Consider the following 18,767-nt stretch of genomic DNA (forward strand, 5'->3'; position numbering starts at 1 on the left):
AAATAGCTAGGAGGAAAAGTAATTACGTAATGTGCGAAACTCTCTGATACCTAGTTTGAGCTAACTGCAAGACAGACTGTCTCAGATCTATGATGGATTGGTGTTTGTCCGTTTCGAGTGCCAAGTTATCGTCATAAACAACTAGTCGTCTCTTTAGTAAAAACAAGTATTATCACCTCGCTAATCCAGTAAGTTACATATCTGCACCGATTTGGATCATATCATTTATGAGTTTGGCGGTAACATTTATTTTATGAAAATGCGTATCACGATTCCTAAAAAACTACCGGAAAAGAGCCATAACTTTAAGTATTATTATTTGGTTTAGATTCTTTAACACCCTGTAACCCCCGATGCACAATGACTGTTTTGCATGGTTAGTGATTTTCACTGCATCATGAAGTGATAAACTGAATCGATTAGGTGATACAATAAAAACGGGGAGCTTGTTTGAAATCAGTACACATCGGTTAAAGACGAAACAAAAAAACGTATGTATGGACGTAGGGTATACTGAATTTTTATTATTCAGGGAACAGAAAACCCCATAGATAAAACAATCCGAAAGGAATCAATTATATAACCACTTGCATAATTGTTTTAAACGCTCACGTAAACAACCTCAACTATAAAAACGAACATACACCATTTATTTAGCGTTAAAAAATTGAAACTGATCAAAGTAGTAAATTAGTCTAGGTATGGAATAAAAAAAGGAATTTATAGAACAAGTAAGCAGGAATTTTATTACTTATAAAGGGATATGCATCACGAAGTTACGGTCATCAAAATCTCTGTTAAAGGAAAAGAAGTAACTCCACTTCCAATTTTTTTTGTAGCCAATGACCGGAAGCGGTATCTTGAACTGCAGCATCAGCTTATTAGGGAGATGTTTTAACACTTTCGTTTTGACTGAACACGTTACCCAAATACCAAAAAAACTGCAGAAAGAAAAAGTGGAAAAGGTAAATAAAAAAAAACAGAAATGAGTAACAGTTTTAGGTATTGTCTTGTGTATCGAAGGTGGAAGTGGTGTATGATATGGATTTTATTTCATAAACGATAATTATATTTGGAGGTAACAATTAAAGCTATTCTCAGTATATGGTTGCGTGAATTGTTAAGCTTTGATTGAGATCATGAACCGATCAATGTCAGACCACCACTAAAAAACCTCGGTGAGAGACATTTACCTACCGAAGACAATGGAAGATGGTTGCGCAATATCATGGGTTAGTTGAAGTTAGACATTAAAGCCGCTGGATGCCCGCCCAGTGGTCTAGAGTTTAAACGTTGGGGCGCGGGGCCGAAGGTCCTGGGTCCGAACCCCATGTGCAGGATTGCGGATGTGCACTGCTGAGGAGTCCCACACCAAGACGAAACAGCCGTCCAGCACCTCCAGGTTTTCGATGGTAGCCTAACATTGATCGGTTAATGATCTCAAATAAAGCTATTCTATCGCTAATTGCATGCTCATTATATACATTTCGTTGTATTAATTCATTTTGTATTGTTTGTTTCAATCTTCCTATTGATTTTAGGACTGCAAATGATCAGTCTCTTATTAGCATATGCGCATCCTGTGCGAATCGCCTCGATATTGCCTTAATTTACAAGCATTATAAGCAAAGATGGATGATGGCTAGCAGTGGAATCCAGGACGCGCGTTTCGTTCTATTTGGGACTCGTCAGCCGGACGTACCAGCACAAGCTAGTGGCTGTCTGGGCTCAGTAGCTAAGTGGATAACGCGATGGTGTTTGAAAAGAACAGTACTGGGTTCGAGTCCTGGAGTGAACACCAAGTATGGGATGCAGGTACACCCAGTTGGCGAGTCCCGAATAGGACGAAACGCGCGTCTTAGATTCCACTGCTAGCCACCACCCATTTTTTCTTATTTCGTTGTATGAAAATGTGATCACTTTAAGAAAATATAGCATCATAATATGTTTAGATGTAGCGTTTGTCAACGACAGTTGTTCGATGGACCACAAAATGATTTGATACTCTGAACTAAACCAGCCCCCAAATGCCCTGGTACGGCCGAGAGTGGGGAGAGTCCGCTCTCCCTATCAAAATGCTCTCACATGGCCACGCGTATATAGCCTCTGTCAGGGAAGTCCTACTCCCTGCCTTCTCGTGGCGAGGGTGTTGTTTACGAAAATAGGAGGACGAAAAGCGAATGTCCGGCGCTTTAACTGGATTCCAAACCAATGGTGCACGTGGGCCCCAGTATCCTGCGGGAACAAATGGCGTATGAACTAATTGTTGGTCACCGACTGCCATGGGACTGCATCTCCTCACGATGCTCCACTGCCTTGTGGATCAGACCTTCAGGTCGAAGGCTCGAGGAGTGGCCCCCTAAGAAAACCACCTGCTTCGGTTTGGGCACCCGGGCAGTATCACAGCCCTCACACATATCGAATGAGGTTTGTGTGGCGCATATGTATTTGGTGCCTCCTTGTACCAATATCTATGTGTTAAAATAAATGAGTACATTGAGCTAGTTTTACAAACAAATGATTACGGTGGATTGTCGTTAAAATTTCATCTCGAGATTTAATGTGATTATAAGATGAATATCATACAGGAATAATGTCTCAATTGTGCTAATGTTGAACAGCCTTCAATCAACTATGTAAAATAAGACTTTATTAGCAAAAAACTACATTTTTTGTTTTTAAAACGTGCAGTGTCATATCTACACACGTAGAATTATTCGTTTACTTAACAAATACTCTGGATTACAAATCAATACATGATAGATTGAAAATAACATCAACACTTATTGGAACACACGTATACACTTAGCTAAAAAGCTCTAGATTCCATTCCTGGTCATCACTAAATGCTATCACACTATGTTTACAAATAGTTACAATACAGTTTTAAAAAATGGCAATATCACCTACAAAATACTGGTACATTTATTTCCACACGACACCCCCCAAGAAAAACAGATTATTGAACTCTTCATAACATCATATTTAATAATTACATGTTGTCATCAAATTAATCTAAATGATTGTACTAAAATCTGTGTGTACGGTATACATTACTTTTGTTTGACAACACACCATTCAAATAAGTTTTTCTTGTTCTGTGAAATATAAACTACAGAACAAAATTTCATTGTTCTATCAATTCATACAAATTGTAAGGAACGGAAACAAGAGTTAAATTAAGGAGATGAATAAACGAATACAAAATAATCAATAATTGCTAGTTCAATGGAACTAGTGGATGACTATTTAATTTCTGTTCTACTGCTTACTGATTATAGTATTGGACAAGTTTATGACATTCATGCATTGTATGTACAACACAAATACGGCTAAATGTCTAAGGTATTGAATAGTTAGTGATCTACCTAGTTTTATTCCTTAAGCAGAAGTTACTTTTTTCATTCACACTATGAATTCATATAATATAGTTTAAAAAACCCGAATGGAGAATGTCAAGAATAAGTTAGTAGAAAAGTAGAGACAACTATTGTGAAAGATCGGACCTGGTACAACACGTGGTTTCTAATCAATATTGTTTAAATTAAACTATAAAAAGATGATTAACCTCTAAAAAAAAGTGTTTTCATCATTTTTATGAGATATCTAAACCTTTAATTGTATAAACTAGGCTGATAAGCAAGATAGATATGATGAAATGAATTTATTGATATATTTAATTGGGTAGTCGTAGCTCACTTGTATAGTACACGTTTATATACTATGTAATTATTGAAAACGATCTTAGTGGTTGAAGTTTGAAGGTCCTGATCCAGTAATTAATGATAATAATGACTTTATTCAATATTATGTGTTCAGATTAGACGGGTAAACAAAATAGATGGTTAAGAACTTGTTTGTTTAATTTAATGCTTTGCTGATATTACTTCAATTTGGTCATAGATTATCATCATGGATTAACTTTAACATGGAACCCGTAAGTTCAAATACAACATACTGATTGATCAGTCAGCTATAATAAATGTAGAGCCTGGTACATGATCTGAGGAAAGATAATGAGTGGAAGTGTTCCTTGCGTAACTGGATTTAACCCACATAACCCCTGTCTCCAACAACTGGCAGCGACAACCTCGAGGATCCCAATCAGGTACTCTGAATTTATTAACATGGCTTAGACCAACAAAAAGTTAGTGACTCCATGAATTGATGCCTCTACCTAGTTTGACCACACCGATTTTTCAACTATCTCTTACTCTAGCCAAATTTATATGTTGAGATAGACAGTGGTTGAAGACCTAAGTTGATGAAGATTCATACTGTAATCAACCAATTTTTCATCTCCTCTTTGTACCATATACTTAACCTCAACATTGCTCAATCGGTCGTTTCATGATACGTGGCAAATACTTCAAAGAAACTTACGATCAAAAATATGTAGTCTATGCATGACATTTAATTTTATAGGCCATGTTTTACAGTCATAAAGGGATACAGAGCGAACTGTTACTCAGTATGACTGATAGTATTAAACTATTTTGAAAATGATATACCAGAAGCACATTGAATATTTGTTGCCCTATATCATGAAATAACTGAAGTCAAAAATACGAAGCGTCTAGCTCTAGCTGTTATCAATTCATGATGAGGAACACACCATACCATACTACTAAGCAGTAAACAAAACAAAAACAAATTGAATATAACTTTCATCAGGAACTGATATCAAATATAGAGTGAATGAAAACCAAAGATAAATGGACAGACATTTAGTTCAAGGTTGAGATTCACCAGAAGTGTGCGCCTACTTCTCTACATGGAATCAAACTTAGAAACATTAAAGCCTCTCAAAGTGAGCTCCACATACCACTTAGACACTGAGTCTAGATTAAACTGTTTATGTTTATTAGTTTCAGTCGATTCGCAATACATCACTATTATCATACAATATTCTTAGGACCTGAGAATATCAATGTATTGAGTTATTCTACTGTTCATTATTCCTTGGACACCATTTCAATAAAATCTTCCCAAATCAGAACAATAATTCAACAATATACACTCTAATAAACCTAAAAATCAAAGACCCAGTAGGAAAAACATTAGAATTCACATAGAAATTTTTTGAATTTTCGAGTTGCAAACGAGAACTGGTTGACTGAAAGTTGACTAATTAGCATATTGCGACTTTTCGTTCAAGTTCAACGAGAGTTAATTGTAGATTCATTACAATTATTTAAATCACTTGGAAATACATCTTAAAACATCTTTTACATGATTTAAGCTTATACATTAAAAATTGGATAGAACCAGTACACAAAATTTCCATTTCTAAACGGTAATTTAGAGAAGGAGAAGGTACTTACGGCGAAGACAGAAGTCAAAAGACCTAATATAGCTCCAGCTAGTACATCTGTTGGATGATGATAATGATCAGTTACACGTGTGGCGCATATGTAAAACAAAACAGAAAGCAGAACGTATTGTAGAAATGGTCGTAGGAAAGGTATTACAGGTAGATGCAGTCGAGCCTGTAAATAAATCTGTAAAAGAAGTAATAAATTTGGTGTTGGATTAACGTATATTTTAGCATCTAAAATATACGTGTTTATCTTTTTTTTTTTAAAAAAAACAGTAGGGGAAAGTTACATGTACTGTAAATAACTCTTTATTCTGTCATTTAACATCAATAGATTGACCGAAAAGTACTTTAGAAAACCCTGGAAAGTAACAATAACTGGCTACATTGAACTCGAAAAAGAAGACAATACTGACAAGTTGATTAATTTACGAATGAATTACTTCAACATAAAAAAATTATTATAGTTTTTATTAGCAAAAAATAAAATATTTAGCACAGCAATTTAGTCACATTTGTTAATAAAAGTAGTTAATCTATTGATTAATTATTGTCAATTAGTGCTAGATCAATATATATGTAAATTTATCGATTAATCGGAGATTTAAAATGATAGATATTTCATTGTATTCTTTTTAAAATGTCATTTGAATCAATAGACGGTACATAAGTAAATCTTCAACTATAATCTTGCATTTTTCTTTCAATTAGTCTTTTTTCACTGAACAACTAGCAACAGTTACTCAGTCACAACAAACAGCCATGCCACCAGGATTCTGATAAGATATTACAGTTTACAACTCAATTCACAAATAAACATACCTATCTTTTTGTCAAACGTAAGTAGGTGTGATTAATATGTTGAAGTTAATTAAAATGAAGTTGGCGAAAATTGTAGGCATAACAACACAGTGTCAGTACTAAGTCCACCTTATATAGATTAGAAAGCCAAAAATCTTATGTCTCTAGTTAAACACAGTTTGAATATTGAGTCTTAATATCATAATCGTTATTAATTGATTTTATCCTAGCTATATCTTAAATGTGTTTAGCTTTCCACTGTAATCGATCACGTTGATGACTAACTTATTGACTTTCTCTGTGTTGACGTGAAGTCCGATGGAAAATTGGCTGATGTATATTTATATCAGGTTCTAAGTTCTTTATTATTGCCTTAAGATTAAATAGAGACATCTTTATATATACGTATAAAATGTAATAAGTTTAGCATTCATTCAAACTGCCCTTTTTACAAAAAGTTTGTCATTTTCCTGGAAAAATATGCCATTAATCAGGGATCGTATTTTTCCACTTTCTAACTAATTGATTTCCAGAGTTCACGATGCCGTTTTCCATGTGGCGAAATACAACAATTATTTTATTATTTTACATCATGAACTGGCTTTAGTAAGACAACCATTGAAAACTAAGAATCATTAGACATGTGTTTCGTTTTAGTATGGGACCCTTTAAAAGTGGGTATCCACGACCTCACCAGCAATCTTATACAATGGTTGGATTATGGATTTACTAATCTCTACAACCCAAAACAATTATTATTCTTGAATGGTATCAACTCTGACCTTGCCAACCAACTATGACGATATTTCGAATAAGAATTAAGCTTGATACAAGGGTCCTTATTTGATTAGTGAGTGACCTAAGAAACTATTATCGCCTGTTCACTTATCTGTTAAATGACATTTAATCAAGCTTTCGGCTGGTTGTCTTGTCTTTTAAAAGCAGTTCCATTGGAAATTTTTCGTCGATAATTCAATTTAGTGGGTAGTTATCAGTCTATGATATTGCATCATCGCACAGGATTTATGGATCAGAATTCCACTAATTTATCTGAACCATCCAAAATGCTTTGCGTCATAAATAATAAAATCCTCCTTTAGGACACATATTCTAATGTTTTTTCATACACATAGTTCCCTTTATTATCTTAAATAGAGCAAGAACAAAGATTGGTGCAGAATAATATGAATTCATTTTATTTCGTTAGGTTCTCATCAGCTGCTTACAACCTAAATTATTTGAAATTCAAATTATTACAGATATTGACATCTTTATACATAAGAGTGTGATTAAGGATCAATACATGTGTATGATGATGTAGCAAGCAAAGATTCAGATAGAGTTAATGAGCTCATAAAATGTTTGATTCGAATAAATAAATAAAGTTAGAGAGGGGAAGTTCTGGAACATTGAAATAGTGATTAGAACAATAAATAAGAACTTTCGTCTAAATTTGAACGAATAGTTTCACAATATTTGGGCGCCGAGTTAATTTGAGACATTAAAAAGAAGAATATATTTGTAAAATCTCAGCGAATGATTAGAACTCATGAAAATAGATTAATGGTAATAAAGAAAATATGAATTGAAATCAATCAGTTATATATGATGTAATTTATATTTCAGAAAGAGTTGCAATAATGACGTAATAAATAAATAAATAGGAGCAAATTAATAGAAAGAGTGGGGGTTATTGTTACCAGGGTAAGGAAAGATTTATTACTGTCTCTTTTTGTATACATAGATCTGGTTTTAAACGTTTGATTGCTAACGCTTCAGCGAATTTCAAAAGGTTCGAGTTTGATTGTTTGTTAATCACCTTGAAGGACTTCAGTATATCAGCTTTATGTCCTGTATTAAGGAGATGTCTTGCGATAGCACTGTTGAATGAGTTCAATCCATTTAATCTTAAACTTTTAGGAATATGTTCTTTGAATCGGACGTAGGCTCTCCTTTCTGTTCTACCAATGTAACTGCTTTGGCAGGTACATGTAAATTTGTATACACAGTTGGTGGTAACATGAAAGGGATACCTGTCGACCTTTGATTGTGTCAAAGAACATGTTGTTTTGGACAGGACAATCAATTTCGCTGCAGGATAGGTTCTTGTCAGTGCAGTTTTTAGTCTCATATTGATTGATCCTGTGACATCGTCACCTTTGAATTGAAGTTTAATAAAAATAGGCTTTTTATTTGCTGTAATTTCTTTCGGTTTTTTATCTTCACATTTGCCGTATTTCTCAATAAATTTCAGTGGGTATCCGTTATTCTTTAAACATTTTTTAACATTCATAACTTCCTCTTCTAGTGTATCGGAAGTACATATTCTTTCTGTTCTGTAAAACAGTGTTTTGACCAGTGCCTTTTTGTAACTGATTGGACAAAAGCTATTGAAATTAAGATAACTACCATTCCATGTGTCTTTCTTATAAACTGAACGTTGAACTGTACCATCTTTTCTTCTTTTCATCGCAATATCGAGAAAATGGAACTTGTTTTCTTTTTCATGTTCCATAGTGAAATGGATATTCGGATGTGCTTCGTTGAAAAACTCTAGCAGATTTATTGCTTGTTGTTTATTATTACATACGATGAAGGTATCATCAACATACCTCGAATAATACGTCATTTCATCAATCGCTCGTTTGAGTTTGGTTCTTTCGAGGTTAGCCATGAAAATATCTGCTAGGACAGGACCTAACGGACTTCCCATCGCTACACCATCGGTTTGTTTCTATATGATATCGTTGAACTGGAACTGAACATCTTTTGTACAAATGAGTAAAAGTCGTTTGAATTCTGGTACTGGTAGAGGTAGGATGTCAGAAAGTTTAAAACCAGATCTATGTATACAAAAAGAGACAGTAATAAATCTTTCCTTACCCTGGTAACAATAACCCCCACTCTTTCTATTAATTTGCTCCTATTTATTTATTTATTACGTCATTATTGCAACTCTTTCTGAAATATAAATTACATCATATATAACTGATTGATTTCAATTCATATTTTCTTTATTACCATTAATCTATTTTCATGAGTTCTAATCATTCGCTGAGATTTTACAAATATATTCTTCTTTTTAATGTCTCAAATTAACTCGGCGCCCAAATATTGTGAAACTATTCGTTCAAATTTAGACGAAAGTTCTTATTTATTGTTCTAATCACTATTTCAATGTTCCAGAACTTCCCCTCTCTAACTTTATTTATTTATTCGAATCAAACATTTTATGAGCTCATTAACTCTATCTGAATCTTTGCTTGCTACATCATCATACACATGTATTGATCCTTAATCACACTCTTATGTATAAAGATGTCAATATCTGTAATAATTTGAATTTCAAATAATTTAGGTTGTAAGCAGCTGATGAGAACCTAACGAAATAAAATGAATTCATATTATTCTGCACCAATCTTTGTTCTTTCTCTAGTCTAATGTTTTGTTAAACTCATTTAATCTTCACGATGCAATAAACCGTATTTGCGTGAAAGTAACCACTACACAGCTCACCTCATCACAATAATAATAATAATAATAATAATAATAATAATAATGATAAAACTTAAACGCGATTCCAAACATGTTTGTGTATTAAGTCACAAGCCACATCTATTGTACAGCTTAATAATCTTAACTAGTATATAAACCTCTTGAAGATGAATGAAACCCGAAGCATTAGGACAATCATTACTCACCTAATTCATAACGAAGTACAGTTTAAAAGGTCATTTTTAAAATAAATCAACCTACCACAGTGAAGAATAAACTAGCAGAAGCTGTTGATGCATGGCCTGACATGAATGACAAACTAAATAGATAAAATAATAATGACAAAGCAAAAGAATATTGTTGATGTTAAATTATTAAATATGATTTATTAGAAAGATGTTCACTGTAATAGTATGTAATGACATGAATGTAATTTTAGCTAAGTTGATTTTTGTGTTAATTTAGTAAAACTATGAAGATGAAGTAACAAATCTAATAAAAAAATTTAAGTAAATGATTGTATTGCTATCGTAATTCATAAGTTTGATCTTGAATAAAACGATTGAACAATATTTGGTGAAATGATCGAATTTGATGAACTCTTACAATGTATATTGATGAATTCATATGAATAAACTTTTCAGTTTTTGAAAGTTGATTCGATAAAATAGAATATGAATATTCTGAGCTTTTAATTAAATAATAATGCAAAATTAATGTTTGTGTCTTGCATTATTTTCATTCAAGACAGTAATCGAGCCAATTTTGGGTGCTAACAAAGATGGTAAATTGTTCTTAGTATAGCCTCTTGTTCTAGAGTAGGTACCTGGCTTTAATTAGGGAAGTTAGCATGACTGTTGTAATTTGTAGAATAGCATTACGGATAGGACCTAAAATCAGAAAACTATGTATTTAATTCCATTGTGTTAGGATAGAAAGGATATCGAGAAAGTTGGAACTTTTAGAACTAACATATCACGAGTTACTATTCTTTATTTTTACTACGTAATTACTGAATACCTGGATTATTGTCATTTATATTCTTAGTGCTGTAAGCTTCTTTTTGATGCATACACAATTGTCATATGGTTTACCTTCACTAAATTGTTGTAGACTAAGTACGTACTTACTACTTTGTTTTTTCTCTTGTGGTGTAGTCATACAGACAATGTAATTCGTGGTGCTATGCGATGAGGTAATTAATTTTGAGTTTTGAGTAAGTGACAACGGATGAATCGATAATAATAGGATTTCTTGGCTTGATGTACTTGACTTAGGACTGGATGTTAGGATAGAGGAAAGGTGTGTTGGAGAAAAATAAGAACATGGATTTTATGGGTCATTGTTTACGATCATTTTTTGTTGGTCAAATCGTGTTATTTGTCAAGTGAAGGTCGGTGGTCTGATAGGGATAAGCGTAGTCATCGTTAGTAGACCCTTTCGTCAAATAAACCGATCACGCGGGCCCTAAAAATAAGTCAGAATTCTTAATTCTAGTTCATAAAACATCGAATTTAAGTATTGTGAAAACAGTGAATACATGATTTTTCATGAGTAGGCAGAATATCTACTCATATTAGCAAGCAGTGCGACATTTAAAGACACAAAGCAATCGAAAGACGTGCTCTTTTAGATGAAAACTCAGAAGAGATCAAGAGAGCTGAATTAATTGGTTAAAAATAACTGTTTGACTCCGTAAGTTGCACAGAGTTTCAAAATAAAACTTTTAAGTGTACTCTGTTTTTACTCTATTTTGAGATAACATTGACTTATAATCAAAACTATTAAGAGTGGGAGAACTAATTGATTTGAATAAAGGAAAAGATTACTTACAATACATCAGCAATCAACTTTGAATTTGTACCCTGACATGTATACGTTGTCTGCAAACCAGTACAATTTACAGGGACATTTGGTTGGCAAATATCCCAAAAATGTGGCCTCAACCGGCCAAGATTGTATTTTGTAATTGTAGTTAGAAAAAACGTTGTTCCAAGAGATATAAGGGCGGCAACACAGAAATCATAGATAAATGGTAAAGACTAAGAAAATAAATAACGATAACATGAGTGATTAGTTACAGTGACAACTTACACCCTTAATTGAATAATTTTTATTTTCAGTACATTTCCTCAGTACAGCAGTGATTATCTCAACTAAGAAAATCTTTTCAAAACAGATTATTTTCTCATGAACACAATTTACTGTAACAAGTGGCGTGAGATAACTAACTACAGTTACTACTACATCAGTTATAGTATTGTCTTTATATGGATATTTGATACTCCAATCATCACAGAAGAAACTCCATTTATGACTTCCACAGTACTTGATCAGAAAATAAACACCATGAACTAAAAACAAGGTGAATCGAGTACGAGAATTAACTTACGTAAAATAATCGTTAATAAGTCCGAAGAAATACGAAGGGCTAATGGAAGATTCATTATCACAGTATGGAGTATGTTAACAGAGTTGATATCACTAATAAATTTCCCAACTCAATCGCAGTAAATGCTTTGACTACCAAAGACAAGAGTAGATACAATACAACATGAAACAAATGAAGCTTGAAAATGATTTCTTCATTTCATAAAACAAATAAGACAGGGTCAGATCAGCATTTAGAGTAATACGTAGTAGTGGATTTTCATACCGGAGCTTTTTGAGTCCATTAAACCTACCAACCATTGGGTGATGAGATAATATTAGTAAACATAGAATCAGGCAACCACGTAGCATCATAAGTATCAAAAATGAATCCAGCAACGGGGGAGGACAAGTGTTTGTCCGCTGTTGGAACTTTAACTACTGCCTGAAACCTTGGATCAACTGTAAAAGTTTTGAATGATGATATACGTTTTTTTGCATCCTTCCTAAACATTCGCTAAATGATATATTACAAGCCAGAAACTAAATTCAAGGCAGATTATGTACTACTACAGACTAATATATGTATTTTTTATCGATTTACAACAACGTAAATATATTTCGCTGTCAAAGTCCAGATAATGCTCAAAAGCTTTGATCCCTGTTAATTTTATGACACTTCAGGAAACATCCCGTCTAATCATTACGCTAAACGTAGGTTCTTTAAATAGATTTTAGCAATGATTCAACACTAAAAGGAAATCTGGGGTTATCATATGATACACAAGAGAAATCAAGGATATTACACCGAATAATTGTGAGTCGTTTTAAAGGTTCGAGTATGATTTTAAGATCAAATAAGTGAATTTAGGTGTGTCGCAACTATTTATCATTAGCATTCGACATTTACCTACGTGTTATCGTTAATTGAATAGCGTGAGACCTTAACAGCTATGGAAAATCAGCAGAAAAGCTCAGAGCCGGTCTCAATAGCGCATATACATTTAATTTTTGTCTTAGCTTACATCTTTAGTTTTAAAATTATCATATAGTTTTTATTTCCCTAATTTATTCTTTTACCTCAAATTACATTATTTATATCTAGTCGTTTTTACTATCAATGATACCGTTAATACCTTAACCAGTCTCCATAACTTCATTTAGATGTGCTGGCACGGTGTCTCAACTTGCCAAGTTCTATGTTGTTTATTACTGACTTACTGAAAAGAACTTTAACAGCAACCAGTTGTTCACTGGATTAAAAGGGAAGAACACACTCAACACTCAATACAGTATGACGTGACTCGTCGGATTAAAATCCAAACGAGATTTCAAGAGACCTACAAGAAAATGTTGTTTGTAATGGGCTGACAGTACCGGACTACTCCAGGCCATAAACATGTCAGTGTTGGTAGACAACTCTAAAAAAAACGAGGTAGGGGCGATTATAGCAGATGGTTCAGATTGTTACATAGCAGTATTTCTGTATAAGTGCTCTTGGAAAATGTTTCACTGGATTGGAAACGGAAATGATCAATCCACATTTTGTCACATCGATTCATTCTAAGATATTACGAGCATATCGAGAGACAAAAATAAAACATATCTAGACATTAAGTACGGAGGACTAAAAAAAGGGAAATACTCCAACGCTATGTGGAGACAGTAAAGCTTTATCATTAGTGGAGGACGACTATGGTAAAGCTCAAGTATTCTCAAACTACTGTAGGAACGTCACGGTAAGTCCTAACTTCAAAACAGGTATGAAACGCAAACCTGAAAACTATCGACCCGTAATTCCAGCCAACGTAGTTATGAAAATTTAGGAAACAATTATTCGGAAGGAGCTGTTTACGTATCTCGATGAAAACCGGCTCTTTTCGGAAAGGCAGTAGGGCTTTAGAATAGGTTATTCCTGTCTCGCTAGCTTATTAGTGACTCGTGAAAGCCGGTGTGCTCTTGAAGACCAAAAGTTACCTATAGACGTAGCCTACACTGAATTCAGCAAAGCTTTTGGCAAAGTTCCTCACAACCAACTTTTATATAAGTTAAGAACTATCAAGGGTTGAAGGCAATCTATTAATGTGGATAAAAGACTTCGTGGTTGGACGCCAACAAATAGTACGGGTGAACTCCAAGTTGTCCAGCTGGGAAACTGTGCTTACAGGAGTGCCTCAGGGTACAGTTTTGGGACCAATGTTATTCCCCTTGTATGTTAACAACCTTCCTAGTCTTCTATCATCATCTGTCTTGCTATATCCTGACGATGTCAAGATATGGAGAGCGGTAAAAAGTAAATGTTATAGCTTAGAGTTTCAAAATGACCTGGAGAGATTATCTGGCTGGTTTGAAATCTGGAAATTGCCGATAAATGCTTCAAAGTGCATTGTGATGCATATCGGTCACCAAGCAAGATACAAATACACACATGGTGAATAACATTGAGCTACCGATCGTCCAGACGCACAATGACTTAGGAGTTATTGTTGGGCAAGACTTAAAAACTACTACATATTGCCGTGCCATAAACGTCAAATGTTTTAGAACCCTATGGTCCATACGTGAGGCTTTTAATCATGTCGACGCTTGGGATTGACTGAAAGACCATCGTTGCCAGGACTAGCACAGGCCAACAGGATTCCTGCCCTTTCCAAATTGAAACCAACTTTCGTGAGGCCGTATTTGGAATTCAGTATTTTAGTAGCGGGTCCATGTTTCAGGTGTGAGGATATACAACGACTTCAAAGATGAAGGACGGAAATGGTAACAAGTTTCTCTGGCCTATCTTTTACAAACAAACTGAGACTCCTCTACCTATTTCCGTTATCTTACCGCAGGTTACAGAGTGATCTAACACTGGGTTACTGTATACTGAACAATGATCTTAGTACTAATAAGTCTTACCTTTTACTTCATTCCAGGATTGATCATTTAAAGGATATTATAGAACAGTTCAAAAACTGAGATCAAACCGTTTACGTCTGGAGTTCTGTATCTCACACTGAGTAGTGAATTAGTGAAGTTCCCTACCAGAACACGTAGTATCGGCACCTTCTGTAGACACATTCAAAACGAGATCGGACCTTCACAGTATTACAAATTTCGAGGACTGAGATATGTCGACGGACCTACTATCATTATTATTGAATTGAGAACTCGATGAAAGCACCCGGAGCTCTGAATTTTGCCGAAAATTTGACCGATTATAGGGAAGTCGCTATATTAAATTTGGAGAAATTTTGAGAAAATGCCTCTAAAACCCCAAAATTTCCTGGACTAGGGAAATTCCTTAAGATTTCCACAAAATTTACCTTTAACCTTGGTGAAGGTCATTTGACTTTGGGGATTTCCCCAAACTCGGGAGCTCGGAACTATATAATCAGCAGTATGAGAACTAACTAATATAAAAGTTGCAGAAAATAGATTTGGAGAAAACCCGAAAACCTAATTAGAATAATTCATGTTACAGTATACTAAGTATGATTTTGATACAATAAATACACAAAAGGAAATGTAATACACAACAAGCACGAAATCACTACTCTTGTTTGAAGCGCGTTGATTCTCCCTATATTCTGAAATACCGAGATTTGGTTTTCGTAAAATTCTCAACTTAGAGGCGGTTCGAAATACAATGAGAAGAAATTACTGAAATATCACCTGACAGTCTATGGGATAGTGTAACGCACACTTCAAAAGATTTACTGCGGAATACTATGTACAACAACCACTGAGTTGACAATTTCGTGATGCAACCTTGTTTGGGAGGATGAGTGAAATATTTGTTACTTGTGGTCTGCGATTGGATAGTCACACAGAGTATTCCTACTTGGCAATTATAAATTTAAAGTAATCGTCCAGCCTTCCTTTGGGATATTGGTCAGACCGTGTCATTACTGTAGCTCTAATAAGAGTCTCACAACTTACTGATTCTAGCAGCGAAAAACAATGCATTGACTTTTGGCTTCTAATATCTGTGTGGTGAGGTGCTGGGAGAGTGCTTTTACCCGCTTTATGGTGCAAAGATACGGCGCTGATCTCTTTTTCCTCTCAGTATGGTACTCCTGTTAATCGGGTGCATTAAGCCTAGTACATTTGATAATTAATTGAGGGTTGGTGTGGCATGGGTATAGATAACTCGTTTATTCTAAGCCATTAGGATTGTTGGAAGTTGCAGCATCTTTGGACAGTAGATCACTGAAGTTGGTAGCAACAATTAATTATGACATAAAAAGCTTAAGATATGTAACGGACACTTTTGCGTGTATGTGCGTGGCTAATTAGTGTTTGAAGGGGGGCCGGCAATCTGTAGGTATGTACATGGTATCTGGTCTCTTCTTGAGACGGTCCACCGAAGGAGCTATAGTCAGATCGATCAATAAGGCGTCGAAAGCAGGGCTTACCAGTAATTGGTAAAAGTGCGACCTTTCACGGATAAAAACCCCTTAATTTGTTAGTCATTAAGGTTTGCCCAGAGAAACACAAAGGAGAGGTTCAGGTAGCAGATGTAGTTCATATTCTATAAAGTCTTTGAGTAAAGATGATTTATAAAGGAACTAGCTGCGCTGTTTATCCTTTGCAGCATAAAATGGAATCGTTTGAAACATCTGGTCGACCTTCGAGCGTTACATCACGTTTTTAAAAATCGGAATCAACGCTACAGATCTGTGGGAAACGAAGTCAGCTTTTTCGGTTCTATTGAAAACTGGGAAGAGGACTGGTGTTTATAGATCTCTATTAACAGCTAATAACCGAAGTACTGCAGAAAAACATCGCTTAGTGGGTAACAGAGGAAAACTCCAAAGCTTTCAGTATTATCTGGCCTAAACCGTCGTTGGGAGGCTTAGATTAGATAACTTTTCAAACACTAACCAAGGTGTTATTATGATAGAGGTACGGGGTAAGCAACCACATGTCGAAGAAACAAAGCTTGCTAAAATGGTGTGAACCAGAAAATATCGTTTAAACCATTTAAACTGTAGCCTAAGAGTTGAAGAATCTTTATTTAGAAAGTTATGACGCCTCATGCTGAAAACTGAGATCCTTTGGGGGCCACGATGCCGATGTATCTTGTTACATTCAGAGCAACGATTGACGTAGGCACATAGAATATTCTTATAATGTGGGAGATTGGTAGGACCAGTCAACTAGCAGCGTAAATCAGATGACACAACTCGGTAGTTCTCGAAAAAGTTTCATGTTTAAGATGTTCTTTGAATTACCTAATGTTTATGTTACTTCTACCCCTCTTACTGAGATTTTAACCCAACTTCCATTATTCCAGAAGATAGATTTGAATCTGGGAAGGAACATCGTGAGCAGCGATTCGCTCCACATAGCATTTATACATGTCACGTTACATAGTATTTGATTCTGGCATAAAGCTTACAGGTAAGTTATCACCAAATACACATGAAGATACTAACTAAACAATGTATCATCTAAATATTAAAGATAATCTTGGGGTTATAGATTAACCTGCCTTCTACCAATTCGTGTGGATTCGTTATAACAAGGTGAGGTCCACGGACATGCATGAGCATTTTCGCAGAGACATTTTCAATCATATACATCGGCGTTACCACTCCGAACACAATTGTACGAATGTTTTTTTAATTTACACACACAGTGTTACTTCAGGCTAACATGGTAGAATATTAAGATACAGAAAACCTAAATTAGTTGAGTTTTTTCGTAATAAAGTGAAATTCGCACATACCGTTTTTGTCCGTATTCCAATTAACAGAGGTTTTGTAGGGCCAGTGAAATGTTGCTGGGACCTGGTCGGATCACCTGGTGGTCAGGTCACTTAATATCGAGTGGATTACCGATCCTCATCATGGTCAAATACAAAGAGTGCGCATCGATTAATCGCAATCAACCATAATGAAGTGCCCAGGAAAGGGCTTCATCACCAAAGTCGAAGTGGAAAACAATGGTCTTGAGACGACATGGACTAGGAAAAAGGAATGACAATCGAGAGAGCTTCGCAAATCTACGTGCATTCAACGAACTGGTTATAGGCGGCGCAATATTCCCACACAAACGCATAAGCAAAACTACATGTGTCTAACCGGACCACACCACGGCGAGCCAGATAGATCATATTTGCATCAATAAAAATTTCAGTAGAACAGTGGGACACGTGAGAACCAGGAGAGGAGCTGACATAGTTTCCGATCACCAACTGGTTGTGACCAAGATGAAACTGAAGCTAAAGAGACATTGTACAACTGGATAAACAGCATTACAAAGGTTCAATACAGCCTTCCTTTGAAATACTCACAAACTCAACGGATTAAAGATAACTCTCAACAACATGTTCCAAGCCTTACATTATCTACTGAAAGAAGAAGGAACTACTATTGAGGATAATCGGATAGGGATCAAAGAAGCATTAACTTGAACTTGCTGGAAGGTGCAGGGTCATGATAAGCACCATCACAAAGAATACATCTCCACTAAGAGCCCAGCCAAGATTCTAGAAAGGAAGAACAAGAAGACAGCAATTGAGAGGATAAATAAACAGGAACACAGAAAGTTTAGGCACAAGCTAAACATACAGAAGCAAAGAAGTCAGTGAAGAGGAACATTAGAGCCGACAAGCAGAAATACTTGGAACAGCTAGCAACGAAAACGGAAGAAAGACCGATCAATGGTAAAGAATGCAAGAAAATCACTGAAATTGAAGGACAGAGGGTCATATGGATGGAACACTCCAAAGAACTCTTGAACATTATGAAAACACCTTCGACACTATGGAGTACCTGAGAAGATAGTCACC

General features: G+C 35.1%; 1 protein-coding gene across 1 annotated transcript; it reads right to left on the reverse strand.

The window, feature by feature from the left end:
* Nucleotides 1-232: 232 nt before the first annotated feature.
* Nucleotides 233-15,747, reverse strand: PLPP1 (Phospholipid phosphatase 1). The gene is made up of 8 exons (XM_051210568.1): nt 15,644-15,747; nt 12,006-12,136; nt 11,819-11,967; nt 11,708-11,779; nt 11,447-11,655; nt 9,875-9,932; nt 5,325-5,501; nt 233-941 (listed from the first exon to the last, which is right to left on the reverse strand). Exons 2-8 carry the CDS (start codon nt 12,058-12,060, stop codon nt 882-884), a joined length of 780 nt encoding a protein of 259 aa, XP_051070575.1. The 5' UTR covers nt 12,061-12,136; nt 15,644-15,747; the 3' UTR covers nt 233-881.
* Nucleotides 15,748-18,767: the final 3,020 nt, after the last annotated feature.

Source organism: Schistosoma haematobium, chromosome ZW (genome assembly GCF_000699445.3).
Source record: "Schistosoma haematobium chromosome ZW, whole genome shotgun sequence".
Lineage (NCBI taxonomy): Eukaryota > Metazoa > Platyhelminthes > Trematoda > Strigeidida > Schistosomatidae > Schistosoma > Schistosoma haematobium.

Coding starts and splice junctions, on each gene's coding strand:
- PLPP1 (XM_051210568.1), bottom strand. CDS start 12,060: ATGAATCTTCCATTAGCCCTTCGTATTTCTTCGGACTTATTAACGATT. Junction 11,968..12,005: donor CTTATTAACGATTATTTTAC/GTAAGTTAATTC, acceptor CCTTGTTTTTAG/TTCATGGTGTTTATTTTCTG. Junction 11,780..11,818: donor ATCTCACGCCACTTGTTACA/GTAAATTGTGTT, acceptor TGTTTTGAAAAG/ATTTTCTTAGTTGAGATAAT.